Source organism: Onychostruthus taczanowskii, unplaced genomic scaffold (genome assembly GCF_017590055.1).
Source record: "Onychostruthus taczanowskii isolate IOZ18803 unplaced genomic scaffold, ASM1759005v1 scaffold57, whole genome shotgun sequence".
Taxonomy (NCBI): Eukaryota; Metazoa; Chordata; class Aves; order Passeriformes; family Passeridae; genus Onychostruthus; species Onychostruthus taczanowskii.
Genome location: NW_024503346.1, coordinates 1657673 through 1673740, shown reverse-complemented (window position 1 = coordinate 1673740; position 16068 = coordinate 1657673). Strand labels below are relative to the sequence as shown.

The 16068-nt window shown below is 43.1% G+C and overlaps 1 protein-coding gene across 1 annotated transcript in view; it reads right to left on the bottom strand.

The window, feature by feature from the left end:
- The window catches only part of TSHZ2 (teashirt zinc finger homeobox 2), a 133610-nt gene extending 117925 nt beyond the window's left edge, over positions 1 to 15685 (bottom strand). The window contains exon 1 of the mRNA XM_041417807.1: positions 15463 to 15685. Within this exon, the coding sequence (XP_041273741.1) occupies positions 15463 to 15502 (40 nt within the window). The 5' untranslated portion in view covers positions 15503 to 15685. The remainder of the gene's footprint in view (positions 1 to 15462) is intronic.
- Positions 15686 to 16068: the final 383 nt, after the last annotated feature.

Sequence of the window (16068 nt, the reverse complement as noted above, 5' to 3'; positions counted from 1 at the left end):
AGAGAAGCAGTTAAATGTAACAGAAACCAGGGCTTCCAAAGGAAGATAACATTTTTGAAGCCACGATTTCTATTGCTTTTTATTACCTTTACCTATGGTTTATATGACAAGGGGTCAGAGAACAGATGCAGATGCTAGGTGTCTGAGTAAATGAAGTCATCTTCTGCAGAGAAATGCAGAAGGAAGTTAGAAGACATGAGTGAATTCACTTTAGTAGCCAAATGAAGTTTTGACTCACTGCTGACTCAAGTAAAATTCCAATTTAATACACCTCCAAAGCATAACCTCTTCTAGATAAAACAACAGTAATCCACTAACCAAATACACTCAGAAGAGAAAGGGAAATTCTGAGTAAGAGTACAAATATGAATCATTATTCTGATAATGTTTTTGTTATTATTTTTGCAGATGAATCTGAAAGCTCTTAGGACTCAATTAGGCTACCACAGCCAATAAAGACGAAAAGCAAAAGCAAGGCAGATACTTTCTGCCTAGACACCGTGGTGATGGGCACATTAGAAATGAGGTAGATTAGATAGATGAACTAGACAGACACATCTAACTGTCCTCCAGTGCACTCATTTGTTTGACAGCCTGGAAAATGCCAACATTCCTGGGATTAAATGAAAATAGAAAATTGCATTTTCACTGTAAAGTATACATGAAACTTTCCTATGTCAGATTCCCTTTGTTAAAACAAACCAGGGCCCAACCACGTCCTCCCAGAGTGACCCAAAGTACAGTAAGATAAATGACATAGCAACCTAGGCACAACCAACTGAGAGCCCTTGGGCTGCTACCCTTGAAGCAAGATTTTAGTGCAGTGATAATGACCTGCACACACGTTGAGATATTAATTTTTTCCTGAGCTCAACAGCACCAAATATCCTAAACTGCCCATCTTGCATTGCTGTCTTGATATCGTAATTCTTTTATCCACAACTTCCAGCTGTTTTACCTTTATGGGCTGGTCAAACAATTTTTGTTCTGCAGTGCCTTTTCCCTCACTTTCTTTTTCAAGAAAGCAAAAGTAAATATCTTGGATGCAAAAAACACAGAAGAACACTGAGTGGAGCAGCTGCCCCAGAGGCTGCAGGCCCAGGTCTGTCTCTGCGTGGCTCTGCCCCAGCCCCCAGAGCAGCACACGCACACAGTGACACACGGTTCACACTTGTGCCCACATTCCATCCTTTCTCCAGGACGTGTGCTCCATCCAGAGCTGGCTGTGGCAGCCTGGCGGTGCCCGGGGAGGCTGCTGCTCCTGCCCAGCCAGCCCTGGCAGCAGCACTGCTGAGCCCGGAGAGCTGAGCTGAGCGACATCCCGGAGCTGCCGGGGAGAGCAGCATCCAGCTCCTTGTGACAGTTTTCCCCACACAACATCACAATCAGCCAAACACACTTGTAATCTACTGCAGCTGGTGTTTCTATAATTGATAGAGATATAAAAGCCCTTTTTGCTAAAGTTGTACTTTTGTTATTTTTTTTTTTTCTTGGGGGAGTTGTGAGAAAGCAGCTACAAAAAGCAAGCTTTAAATCTCAGATAATGTAGCTCCCTTTAGAATCCCAAGCTTAAAGCGAGTAGTTACGAGTTTTAGCAATGCAAAAAAAAGGGAGCTAAAAACAAACATTTATTTTACTTGACGTAGCAAAACAGTGGATTAAAAAGTTAAATCAATGCGCCGTCTGAATGGTTCCTGCTGTAGCTGCAATTTCAAATGAAATAAGAATGTTATAAAAACTCGCCTGTATTAGGCACATTTGGAAATGTCTCCTTGTAACTGTTCTTTAAGTGTTCTGTCTATGAGCACTAACAGGTCACTGCACAGGAAATGCAAAAATATGTTACATTTTAATCAGGGCATATAAAACACTGTCTAGAATGTTACATTGCCCTTGGGAATCTGAAGTAAGTAGAGGAACTTTTACAAAGTCCAGGTCACTCTCCCCATTACATCACTGCTTAAAAAAAATATTATTAGGTTACATTACAGAGATGTCATGTATTAGAACTTTCCCAGTTGCAGGATGATGGCTAAGAGATGCTTATTTCCTTGGAGAAACTCATAATCACTCCCTTGTTCCCCTGCTCATACTTTATATATTGGAAATAGTGCATTTTAACAGAATCAAAATGCTTCCAAACAATTATAAAGAGGGAGGACCAACATAAAAATGAGACTGTTCGTATACTCACAGCAACAACAAATTTCAGCACTTTTACCCTTAACACACACGCACACAAACATTGAAACTCTGCCTGGCTGTACCTCATAGGTGATAAAAAATGAAAGAAGGGATTTTAGCAGACATGTTTGGGAATGATTAAGGTAAAATGTCCCTAATCCAAACAAATGGAAACCCAGATGTTGATGGCATCATAACATTCCTCTGCCTTCCCACAACTCTTTCTCCACATGATTTACATTTGTTTAACCCAAATCACAAGTTTGTAAAATCTTTAATAAGTTCACCAAAACAGCAAAAGAGTAATGCAGAGATGGCTGTTTTCTAGATTAACATTCTCAGGATTGCAGTTATTTAATATATAAATGCTGGAGGTGACACAAACCAGTACAATAACCTGAAGGCAACCTGCTCTGCTGAGCCTGTTTTGAGTTTTGTCGCTGACTTTCAGATAGAAAGATCACATTTATAGGAAAAACTCCCATGGGGCAGCAAACAAAATGAAATAAAATAAAATGAAATAAAATAAACCCCTGTCTCTGAGTAAAACCAAAGTGAGAGCCCCCGGGGCCCAGGGCAGGTACCCACACAGCGACCCAGGGACCAGTGCTCCACCATGGGCATGTTTGGGCAAGAGAGGAGCTCTCAGACTAGCAAGCCTTTTATCTGAACAGATATCTGTGGCTGAAACTCCTGGCAGGATTCTTTGTGTTGTCTCCAAGCTGTTTTTGTACCACATCTACTTCACTGCCCAGAGTGCCCACGTTCCCTTCAGCCTGACCCACCCCGGCCATGCCAGGCCTGGCGCCGCCACTGACCAACCCCCCCGGTCCCACACCCTGTTGCCTCCCAAACACATAAAATATATCAAATATATCAAATATATCAAATATACCATTGCCACACATTCTATATGGGGTCACCAACCTGTCCATGTGCTGCCTGAGCTCTTCCACTCTCCTGTGGGCTCTGCCATCCAAGGGCAGCCCTGTGCCTGCCCGGCATCATCTTCTCCTGGTTCCCGCACCAGGAATTGGGATTTTCCTCCTTCCCACTGGATTTTGTCCTTTTCCTGAGCTGCCTGCACCATGCCTGTGGATGGGATCTCATCTCTGCCATTCAGCTGACATGGGGGGCACAGCTCTGGCCAATTTTAAGGGGATTTTTTGACTTTTTTCCCACAGAATAAGGTCCCTCATGCAGGCCATGGCGGCCCCTCAGGCCCGGCGCTGCCAGCCCGGCACGGCCCAGCAGGGTTTGCTCCCCAGCTGGACTGGATGGATTTCCTGCACACATCCTTTCTGTAGGTGAGGTGTGGATGAGTACAGGCTGTGGGACAGCCAGCTGGGAGTCCACGTTGGAGCCACACCAGTTTCCACCCAGGCCTGACCGGGCAGGAGCTGCCGGACGTGCTCCCGGCACGAGCTCACGGTCACCGTGGTGCTCTACACTGACCAGGCAATAAAGTCATGCGCACACAGCCTGACCGGGCAGGAGCTGCCGGACGTGCTCCCGGCACAAGCTCACGGTCACTGTGGTGTTCTACACCGACCAGGCAATAAAGTCATGCGCACACGTTCAGCCCTGTTTTCTGTGGATAATTTTATGCTTTCTGCCCATCTTGTTCGCATTCTGCTCCCTAAATCTCTCTGCTTCCTCACTCCAGGCCTGGGCTCCAGCTAAACACCAACAAAACCTTTTCTTCATTCTCCTCCTGCTCGGACCCATGGCTGCCCCTGCAGCCACTGTCCTACTTATCCCCAGCTCAGCCGTTTTTTAAGGGAATGTAATTGAAAAAGAGAAACCAAGAACAGAGCATGTGTGGTGGGGATGGCACGTTGGAGAATGCTGTGTCACCTTCTAAAAATTCTTTGGCAACAGCAACTTTTAGGCTTTATAAGTCAGACAAATTTGGGTGGATTTTCTCAGGGAAAGCAGAAGACATCTCTGAAAAATGTTCACGTCACTGCCAGAAAGCTCAGTGGTCCCACAGCTTTGAAATAAACCCTGATGAACGTCTTCTAATATTTTGCCAAATAACATCCTACCCTAAATTACAGGAAGAACGTTTTAAGAAAGAAAACACAGATTTTAATAATGGAAATGGTCGCTTCGAGCAGCTCAGAACTGGAAACATTAGAACCAGTAGAAATCAAACTTCTCAAAAGGAAACCCCAAACAATCTGGAATGGAAGAACTGTTGAGTCCATAACACAGAAGTTATTGCTGTTGTGACCTCGGCTATCCAGTGCTCCCACATCCACACAACACTGCTCTCAAGGATTATGCTGGTTTTCTGTTCTGTTCAAGATTTTCCATATTTTCCCCCTATTTTTACTATGATACATCTGAACTTTTACCACATTCAAGGCCTGCCAGACAGGTGAAGGTGCTGAGCCCTGGGCACCAGTCTTGGCTACTTGCCCTGCCCTATTCCCTGCACCTTGCCTCTCCAGTCTGAACAACCCAGACGGAGAAAGAGCTCATCAGACAAAAAACAAAACAAAAAAATACATCTGTAATTCCAACCACAGAAAAGGCTGATGACTTGTGCTGTCATATTTGAGCTGTTTTTTCTCATGCACGAGTAAAACAATAACCAGGCGAGGCTGAAAATCCCAGGTCTGAGTCCCTGATTCAGTCAGAGCAGCCCTTGGCCATAAATTTCAGCACTGCCTTAAAAATTGATAGAAACTCTTTTTAATCATCAAGTATTCAGCTGCTCATTACTGATATATACTTTAATGATGTGCCTTTAAATTTTGGTCTAGTTTTAAAAATACAGTTTTCTCAAATTCCATACAAAATCCAGGCCCTGTAATTTTGTTCTGGTGCTTTTTCCTTTCTAAGATCTGCTTGAAACACAAAATTTAAAGAGTTTGCTCTGCCAGGTGATGTTTTGTTATCTTTTGACAAGAGAAAATATTTAATCCCTTATTTTTTTTTCCCCCTGCTCTGAATATTAGTTTAATTGTCACAAATAATTAAACTCTTAGGAGTTAGAGACATCTTCAGACATTTTGACAATACATATTAAGAGACACTTTAAGGCAAATCTGCACAGATCGGCTTTTATTTGTTATGCTAAACGATGATGCATCCTGATTGCATTTGTTCCTTATTTGTGTGTGCAACAGGAGACGTACTGTGAATGATCTGTAAGGAATAAAATGACAGTATTTGACAGGCTAGGAAATGTCTGGGCAAGGATACAGGAGAAGGAACCCTGAGAGGGCATTGTTTATGGAGGGGCAATGGGGAGAGACATTCCCTTCAATCTAAGGCAATGAAAGGCGCCAACAACTAAATTACAGTTAATAACAGTAAGAAATAAACATAAATTACATATACAAGGCTCAAGCTCAAGGACTTTGGACCACTAAAAATATATATTATTATATCAATTATCAACGAGAGACAAATTCCCATCCTGGGAATTTGCATACGAACTCTAATAACCTACTATTCAGAAATAGAGGCAAGTATTAATTTCCACATGAAAAGGAGCCACGGGAGAGCCTCTCAAGTCCCCAGCTCTGGAGAAGAAAGCCCTACCTGGTGATTCAGCACCTCTGCTCGAGAGGGTAGCAGGTGGCCTCCCAGGTAAGGCAGACCAGCCCCATATTATCCAAGATTTATTCAGAGTTCCTGTCAATATAATGGCTGAAACAACCATAGCTGAGAGGTAATATGGTGTGAAAATAAACATAAACAACCCTTAATGAATCCAGAGGCTATTACCTGCACCATATTTCTTCTATAGGCAATACATACATCTCCAGTCCAGGGAAACAACATAAAAGTGCCCTTGATTGAGGCCCAATTCCAGTTTACACAAGAGAGGGAACTGAGGGAGGTCCACGGGAATTTGGTGCTAAAGGCTTTTGAAAATTCAGGTCTCTCTTTAGCTGCCCATGTAAGGATTTAGACCCCCTAGGATTGCAAGCTGAACCTCAAGCTCTATCACCAGAGAATTCCAACCTCCTCTGGCAGTCTGGGTGGAGGAAAATGTGTATGGCCTGTTCAGCTGCAATTACACCAGGTTTTACATATTTCTCAGGGCAATACTTTATAGACAGTCACATCCAGCTCTGCCACAGAAATGCAGAACAGTTTATGGGAAGAAAAGTAACAGGAACCAAATTCTCTGGTCCTGAAACTTACCACTGACCAAAAACCAGAATGTAAAAAAACCTGATTATCTGTTGAAAACTCTTGCTTAGTCAAGCTCCCTTGGCTTGGTAGAATTAACAGAGCTCTGCTTTCTCAAACCATGAGCCCTCCCATTTTTTGGAGCTCCTGGCTGTGAGCAAAGTGCCTCTTCCACCACCACAGGGAATTTCAGGGAGGGGTGAAACTGCATTTTCACCTTCCCCAGGTCCCAGCTGGGCTGTTCCCTCTTCTCCCCCAGCACAGGCCACGGGATGCCTTGAGCTTCCAGCCCAGACTTCCCTCCTGGAAATGCTCTGATGATAGAAATGTGATCTGGTACCTCGAGCAGGGAATTGGGAGCAAACGCTGCTTGACCTTGAGCAAATCAGGTAAAACCTCCCGGGTTCAATTCGCCCTTCTGTACAACTGAGGGGAAATATTCCACATCTCTGGGGTTATTCTGAGGAGTATCAGCAAGAAATCCAAAGAAGAAAGGTGCAAAGGTGCTAAGTGTGAAGAAATATTGCTCCACTGCCTAACAAAGGACACAAATACGAGCAGGATCCACGCAGCTAATCAGAAGCACTGGAAAGCTTTTGATTTTTTAGCATTTAATGCTACAGATGATCAATATAACTACTTAGCTTCTTTCTCCTTTCACGTGTTAATTTAATGCTACTTGTACCGTGCTTTATGTATGGCATGACACAGCTGAAAAACACATAAAAAAATAATTTTGGTAGACCAATACAGCAGCTGGCACAAGGTTATGTTTCTTCAATACAAAACATAAAATCATAAAAGACCCAGCGCTTTGCTGTGAAGTCCACTCACCCTGCGGGAAGCAAATGAGTCCTTCCTATATGTACAAAGAAAATTGCAGACCTTATAAATCGTGCTGGTGATTCGCCGTGCAATTCACACAAAAAGATATTTATACATGGAAAATTCAGAGTAAAATCTCTCTGTGAAAAATAGGAATTACTTCTGTCCAAGTGCAGGGCGAGTGATAGAAATAAGGTTGTTGTCTGCACACACCAAACTGCAATGTGCAGATTTTCATTCTGATCTCCTCTAAGCAGAGTTTCACCAGGAAAAAAAAATCTGAGCTATCAGGATATTCTAGAGAATTTAATTATTTTCATTAAAAACAAGAACTGTAAGCTGCTCATTTTTTCAATAGGAATTCTGCACCGATTCCACATAAACAGACCCAATATCACTTCAGCGGAGTTGCTTTGGGAATATGTAACAGCCTTTTTTAAGTTATGAAAGCAATATTGGATGAGATTTACTACAATTTAAGATAAGTGGGTCTTAATTTTATATGAACAGAGAGACTTAAAAAGCAGGCAGGAAGAGTTCCAATTATATTGTGCTGGAATATCAGGCCCTGTGCAAAATTGCCCCTTTTCTGTTTTACATGCATAAAAACAAGCACAACAGGCTTTTCAATTAAATGAGTCTTTTGAGAGGGATGCAGGAAGAGCCGGCGAGCTCCTTAAAACTTTATTGCTTTTTATCTTTGTCAGGTAGGGCTGTGAGTTGAAAATGACCTGTTCTTTGCAGCACACAGTCCTTCCTGTGAGCTTTTTCTTCCTGTTTGACCCCTGAATTTTAAAGGTTTCCCAAAACGGGAATGCAGGACTTGATCTGGATTAGTTTTCCCCATTTGCTCGGTAGCTGTGCTTTTCCACAGCCGTGCAGAGCCCAGGATGTTTCCCAGAGTCTCTTTAGCATTGGGAGTAACTTTAATGAGCCTCAGTATCATTAGAGGAGAGCAGTTTACAGAACACAGGGAGAAAAGACACAGAAAGGAATAAGATACAGCTCTAATAGATACAAGCCATGGAGATGAAAGAACCAAGTCAGCATCTCATTTGCATTAATACAATAAAAATACAGCATTAATGTTGCTAGTTGTAAATTTTTTTTCAATAAAGTTCAGCCTGATTATATCTGGGAAAAAGGTAGGCTGTGCATTCCTCATAGTATTTATCCTATAAAGAGCAGTTGCTGCCTATTAACTTTCTAGATTTAATTGCCACTAAAAGCAATCTCCAGGAAACTTCAATTGAAAGTCACTCCTCAAGAACCGATGGTCTGAGCTCTCAGAACTGCTTTGTTTATGGCAACACAAAGCCAGAGCTCCAATTCACACAGCTCCACTCCATCATTATGTTCAGTATTTTGTTTACTGATATTATGTGTGTGTATGTCTGTAATTATACACCCAGACACACACACACCAGTTCATCACCAGAATCAGGCAAAAGCAATACTGCCAACCTTGTTTATACAAAAAGCACAAAGCACAACCTCAAAAATCATGGGACTGGCTGAAAATGATGGGAAGTTAAAAACAGTCACTCTGAGAATCAAGGCATTTTTCTTCTGCATGAGAACTTCCAGCCTGCTTGTTTTCAAGCTCCTCTCCAGAGCGAGCAGTTTGAAATAAATTTCCTTTTAAAATGCATGTTGGACACTTGCATAATCATCATCAGACTCCAGGAGCTGGAGGTTTGAAGAAAATAAACCCTAACAAAGGACTTTCAGGGGACAGCACTGCTAACAGCACAGTTCTAACATTTGGGCAAAGATTGGTGCAATAATCAAAACCTGCTCTGAACAACCGAGCTCTCCAGGTGCATCCCTCTCCCAGACAGGCACTTTTCTCCCCTCCTTGCAGGTATGGATGTGTGCATGCCTGAAAAGGATCCGTTTCTCAGACATTTAGGACTGTTTGTTCTATTTAACTGTGGAATTTTACCAATACTCGGGACCATCAGGCGCTGCACGTTAGAAACTCAGTATTTTTCACAATCAGATCCTGTCATTTTGAAGCTATTGTTGTGCCTTTCTTTTTCCTAGGGCAAAGGGGGAAAACATTTCTTTTAGGGAAACAAAGATTCTCTTCATTTTTCTAAATGAAACACTTAATGCAACAATTAGATCAGAAGACCAGTTTTTCCACTTCTTTTTTTTTTTGCCTGAGAAAGCTCACAAGGTAATGGATGAAAAGCCAGCAACAGTTGAAGAGGGATGTGTAAATCTAATGGGAAACACTGTGCTTCTGTGATGCTTTTCTCCTTGAAACCTTAAAAAATACACGGTTTGCTGTCAAGGCACTTCTGAGTTGCAGAAGCCGTTATTATAACACAGTAAAAATTACTCTGTGCCAACAGCCTCAAGTGAGAAGCCACCTTAATGAGAAATAACTGCTTTTAGCCCCTAAAAGCACATGGAACTTTCAGGCTTTGGATTTGCAACCCCAATTTCATGCATTTTTCTCGAGAGCTGCCGCCCCTGCGCACAACATGAACACCGTGCCTTAAAAAAGGTTCTTTTTTAAAAGCCCATCTCACCTCCTGGTACCCAGAACCAGTGCTCAGTAATTAACACAGAGCACGAAAACGTGACTGGGGAGGGAAGTTGGCCGAGCAAGCAGAATATCTCAGTCATCCAGCCTTCAGGAAAGAATAGCTCACAAGCGTTAGGAACAGAAGTTCCAAGCAGAACTGGCCCTGGATTTAAAGCTTAATGGAAGAATCTGGTCCCTCTTCAGAGGCAGAATGCTTCCCCAGGAACATATTTATTGAATTTGGTAGCTGAACAGCCCAGTCTTACACAGATAGTCCTTCCACAGGCCAGTCACCCACTGAAGCAAAGTGCTGAGTAAGAGCTGCTGAACTGGGCCCACTCTCATGTAAATGATCGTAATTAAATAGGTAATGAAAAATCCCTGCTCTTGCATGAATGAAATGGAAGATTTCAGCTCGGAGTGTAATGTGGTTCCACTTGGCTCCTGTATCAGATTGGGAGACAAATGAAAATGTCTCTCTGCTTGCGTGAGCACGCTTTGGAGGTAAAACTTCACGAATATTTTCATTTTGCAGAGAAGAGGGAAAAACAAAGGCTTATTCTAGCAGCAAAGTCTGCAGGATCCCACCTTTTTAAGGCAGAATGTGGCACACACATCTCAACCCGAGAAGCATTAAACAGAATTTGAATAATTTTACTTTGCTAATAATACGTCATCCAGTGGAAGAACCAGGCCTTATTCTCCCCTCCACCAGCTGACACGATATTTTTTTTACATTTGAGCTCTTAAGATCTGCACAATAGCTTAACACAATAAGTGTTTAGCCTCTGGTTCCAACTGTAATTGATAGAGTACAGTTCCATTCCCTCTGCTGCTGCTAAGTTGGGAATTGCAGCCACAGCAACTGACAGCTTTTTTTTCTCCGCGAGTCTGGAGTTGCTCTCTGGGAGTGATGTCCTCATCGGGATGGGAAGGGAAATGACGGCAGAAAAGCTCACCCTGGCCCTGTGATACCGAGGGACTCCAGGGACCTCTGCTAGGGGAGACAGCTCCTTGAGGTGGGTGCTGATAATGAGAGCAAAAACCAGGAGGAGAAAGCTCGGGGAGGAAATTTCCAAAATGCTGCCGGTTTGGAGAAAATGGGCTACTCAGAGAGCAGGGAGGAGGGAGAGCAGTTATGCACTAGAATTTCTGACAATGGACACGCTTTCAAAAGTGCTGTAAAATTGTGTCATTTGCTGATGGAAATGCCTTTTGTTTCCCAGTCACAGGGGCTGAACTCTGGGTGCGCCCCGCTCTTCAGACAGTGGGGAGATACTGGGCTTGGATAAATGGGAGGAAAATTGAAATAGGGAAATAGGCACTAAAATGAACGAGATTTCAAATTGTCCCGTTCAGGCCTGAGTTCTGACACTGGGAAAAAAAATTCCCGAGCAGTTTTGGGCTTGGGAGCCGACTGCAGAATTTAACGCAGATGGCGACTAATTTTGGTGCCTCTTTAGTTGCAAAAGTACCTATTTTTGAATATATTTAATTAACCAGGATTTAAAGGCTCCTCTTGTTTGTGAACACCTTGGCCTTTTTGTCATCTGTCAGCATCGTGATGTGCACTGTAAGTGAAGGGTTCTGAGGCATGAACTGTTTAGGTGGTTTTGATGTGCAGTTGCTTTTCTGGAGGATGTTGAAACAAAACAGTGCTGCCATTTCTACAGTTTCATTCAGCACTGCTTCCTTGGAATCTGCTGCCATTGCCCCTGTTATAAAGGATACAAACAATCCTGGAACAGCCACAGTGCTCCTGGTTACATTTATAGAGATATCTGGCTGCCTTTCCCCACAGAAACACAGGGAGCAAGCCTTGCTGGTTATTTACTCTGCTCTCTGCACAAGCAGAATTTCACATTCTAAATACAATTCTGGTTTAAATAACCTTTCCTACTAAGGTGCAAGCTGCAGCTTTAAAGAACTCCCTGCTCACCATCTTCTGCTTGCTGCTCTATGAGGACTCTTCCAAAAACAAACCCATGTTATTCTACAGCTCCAGTAAACAGAATAAATGTGCCTGAGACCTGCTTCTGCTGTACTTCTCCCCAGCTCTGGTTGTTAGCTAGTCTGTAGGGGCTGAGAGAGAAAGAAAAGAAGAAATATAAAATTTCACCCGCAAAGGGTGTTAAGTCCAGATTCCTCTTTGCAGGCTTTAAAAAAGCAAACTACCAATTCATGATCACAAAATAAAATATGCACATTTAAACAAGCTGCAGGGGAAAGGAGAGTTTAATCCAGTGAAATTGTGTTTGAAAGCTATTTCATACCCCTAGGAATAAAATCTGAATAGCAATTCTGCTTTGCTTCCACCCTTTTTCCACCCTCCTGTTAATATATTACCGTTTGTTATGGAATCCTTAGGAGACTTTTGCCCCAGACGGGGCTGCATTTTGCTGTGGGATGAAGGACTTTGTGGGCCTGAGCCTCCTCTTGCTCACAGGAGCAGCCAGAAGTCAGTGATGCTTCAGGGAAGAATCGGGCCCCTTTATAAAGCCCTTTGTGGTGCATTGGGGTGAGAGCCCCAACACAAACGGGCTGTTTGTAGCAGACACAGGTCCCATCCTAAAGCAGGCTCTGATGGAAAGAGCTGCAACTCTCTGCCTCAAGAACTATCGACTTGGAAATGACACTCTCAAAAAGCAAGGATGATTCAGAAAAGATTCTGCAAAGATCAGAATGCGTTTGACATCGTTTGGGTGTTGATGTGAAATAAAGTGGCTCTAAAAGTGTAATCGGAGAGCAGAAATCCCCATCATCACACACAAATAGTGCCCCATTTATCCAATTACACTCCCTTGTTTCATTACAATGCTCTGGAATATATTTCTTAGGAATACAAGGCTTAAAATTAATAATAGAAAAGGACAAAATTGCCATGTATATTTCTCTAGATAGATTTTCATCTAACAGCAGGACCTCACTTCTGATTCACTGGCTGGTTCTCTCTAACCTTTACATTATTCATTAATCAAACTCGAAACCTGCTTTCAAAGTCAGTGCATGGCAGTAATTATTTACAGTTGTGCATAGTATTTAATTTTAAGCAATGACAAAAGCAGGCATGTCCAGAATCATAAGGCTTATCATTTTTCTTCCCTTGGAGGTGAACTATCTGAAGAAACTAAAAGTTGCAAACTTCTCTTCAATATCTCTGCTGCCATCAAGACAAAATGCAATGCAACTGATACCTTTGAACTTGTACAAGTAAAAATAAATAAAAGTGAAAATTAAGTAATATATAATGTATTAACTCCTTTAAATAAAAGGACTAAGGAGCTTTGCTATCAGCCTTGATGAGAGATACATTTCTTATTGCACAGTCTGTCTCCTGTCACTTTGAGGTATTTTTCACCATACAAAACGGAACCTCAGTATTATCCCTGAAAATGAAAGTCAGTTTTAAGAACTATATACAACAGGCACGTCTGCTCTTTGAAACTCCCCCCTACCCCCCACAAACAGACAAATACAACTTCAAAGCAGGAGAACTATTGCAAATGTATAAACCTACTTCAAATAGTTCTGCTGGCTGAAAGTGGACTGCATTTGCAGGATTTTGCTCACCTGAAACAACATTGATCTGAGGAGAAATCTAATCAAAGAAATGCACCACTGAAGAGCAACGCACGTTTTATAATGAGACTGAAAAAGGAGAGATCTAATTGTGGTCATACGAGTTTCTCCCTTGTCATTAAGATCTTTAAAATGCTGTAGGATCCTGGATAAAAACATCTCTTACTGTATCTCAGCAGGGAAATCCCGGGAAACAACAGCACGGGCTTTGCTCGCAAAAATTTACTTACTGTATCCTATGTTTCTAAAAAAGAACACCGTGCCCCTGCCACGAAGAGATACTACACACATTCCAAGTGAAAATTCTACTTTGAAACCCAAATAAAATGAAGGCTCGTGTTCCCGACAGAAAGAAAAAAGGAGCAGTCCTAGCACTGTCACTGTGCCGATCAGCATCCATGAAAAACCAGCTATTTATTTATCCTGCAAGTTGAAAATGTGAATGCCTTATTCAGATCAAACCTCTTGGTGAAGAAAATAATAATAGCGACTCTGACAGCAGAGGCCTCCCGAATACATATATATATTTATATATTTATATATTTATATAAATACGTGTATTTCTAGCGGAACTGTTATTTATGGCCATCGCCGTAAATTTGGGATCTTTGCCTGCCAGGAATCCCAGCCTGCACAGGTACATTCACTGGGCACGTCCCAAAAGCTCCTGCCTGCAGCCCACTGTCCTGCACCCAAGGAAATGCAGCCAAAGCTGTGAGTTGATAAAAGTTGTGCGCGTCCCAGTTTCCCTGGGGTGACATTTCCCCCTGCCTGGATCCCAAGCACTACTTCACAAAGTTTAGTCAAGTGTGCCACTAAACTTGCCCATACGTTTTGTCCCACATTTGCTGTGCTACACCCAGGAAATATTCACAAGGGCGAGGGAAAAATTTGGAACTAAAGACATCAAATATGAGTTCTCTTTAAAGAACTAATCCGAGGAAGGGCACAAAGGGAAAAAAGAAGGCAAAAAACCCGCCTACATTAAAAGCCAAACAAGATAATAATTGTGCATGTCTGGCTAAGAGAATCTAGAGGGCAAGCCTTACGTCATTGGCACTTGGGTTACCATGGTGAGTGATTTATTGATATATATCAAGAATGAATAGATCAAAGGCAGCAAGATGACAGGTGATCAATCAAATGTCAAATCAAAGCTGGCAATCAACTGGAAAGCTGATTTTTCAGTGGGTGGGTCTGGCAGAAGAAAAATGAACTTCCATATTGCGCTTCCCAGAAACAAAACCCCGCCACACTATTAAAAAAAAATAAAAAGCAATTAAGCAGCCTGAAAGAGAACTCTTTGAAAAGATTTACTATACAGACCCACTCGTCTGTTTCTTTTTCTTGGCCCCCAAAAGAAAAAGAACACCCTACAATGACAAACAAAACACTTTCAAAGTTGCAAACTATTTTCTTCTGTTAAAAAAAAAAAATAATAAATTGCAAAACCACTTGGCATGTGCAAATATATAAACTCGGCTACGAAACAAAAGAAGGATTTGATTTGAAAAAGTGGATTGTCTTCTAACAGTCAGAACGTTTCATTTTATTTCCTGTTGCAATTTTCACCACTGATGATCAAAGGCTGAACTTCCCCACCGGGTTCATCAGCAGAGAGAGTCCCTGTACTATTTCAGGCACACAGAGCGCTCTCTCTCACACACACCCGGCCAGAACTGGCACCAGAAATACGGCGAAATAAAAGATTAAACACCCCGACCCACTTCGCGAAACACACGGATCCAAAGCGAAAGCCACCGGGAGGGAGGAAAACCAGACAGGAAGGGGAGGAAAAAAAAAAAAATCTATCCTAAAGCGAAAAGCAAAGGGAAGCCTGACTGCTTTCGGTTCGGGCAGGGGAAGGGGCAGGGGGAGAAGGGGCGCCGGGGGAAGAAAGTTGGGGGGAAAAGTTTCGGCCGGGCAGCGGCAGCGGGGAGCGGGGAGCGGCGAGCCGGGGGCAGCGGCGGAGGGCGAGCGGACAGCCCGTGGCACGGCGAAACCTTGGCAGCAGGGAATGAAACTGCTCCTCAGCCTCACGGAGGGAAAGGGAGGGGGAGGGGGGATAAATAAATAAAGATCCAGCCCGGAAAAGCAAGGGTGACCCTAAATAATAATAAAGATGGGGGGTAGGAGTGGAAGGAGCGGAGAGACAGAGGCTGTGTAAGTGGATGGCTTCTCCTTACCTGCAGCCCGTTTGGGTGCTTGCTGTTTCCTCCTTGGCATCGCTCTACTTTCTCCAATCTCACTTCTGTCCCCAGATCCGAGAGCCCTGAGACGCTCCTGAGCCGTGTTCCTCTGCCTCTCAGCTGCTTCCCCAGCACCCCCCTCAAGCCTCCCCTGCCCCCCTCCTTTCCACTTCACTGATAGGAACCTGTTTGGTTTTTATTTTATTTTAGAGATCTAGGTTTCTTTCTTTCTCTCTCTCTCTCTCTCTCTCTCTCTCCTTTTTTTTTTTTTTTTTTTTAACTGTTGCAACACTTGCTTTGCTTTGATTCAAACATCCAAGCTCAGGAGCAAATGAAAGGCGCCCACAGTGCCAGAGAACGGTAATAAATAAATAACAAAATAGATCTGTATATATTAAAAAGGCAGCTCTGGAGAGACTGTGGGGCTGGCTGCTTCCTCCCTTCCCTGTCCTGTCCTCCTCCTCCTCGCAGAGCCGTATGGCGGAGCGGTGCCCGGGTGTGCGCGGTGTGTGTGTGTGCGTGCGTGTGTGTGCGCGGAGCGCCGCAGGTTCCGTGCTGTCAGATGCCAGGCAGTGAGTGATATGGGAGCGGACAGGGAGGCTC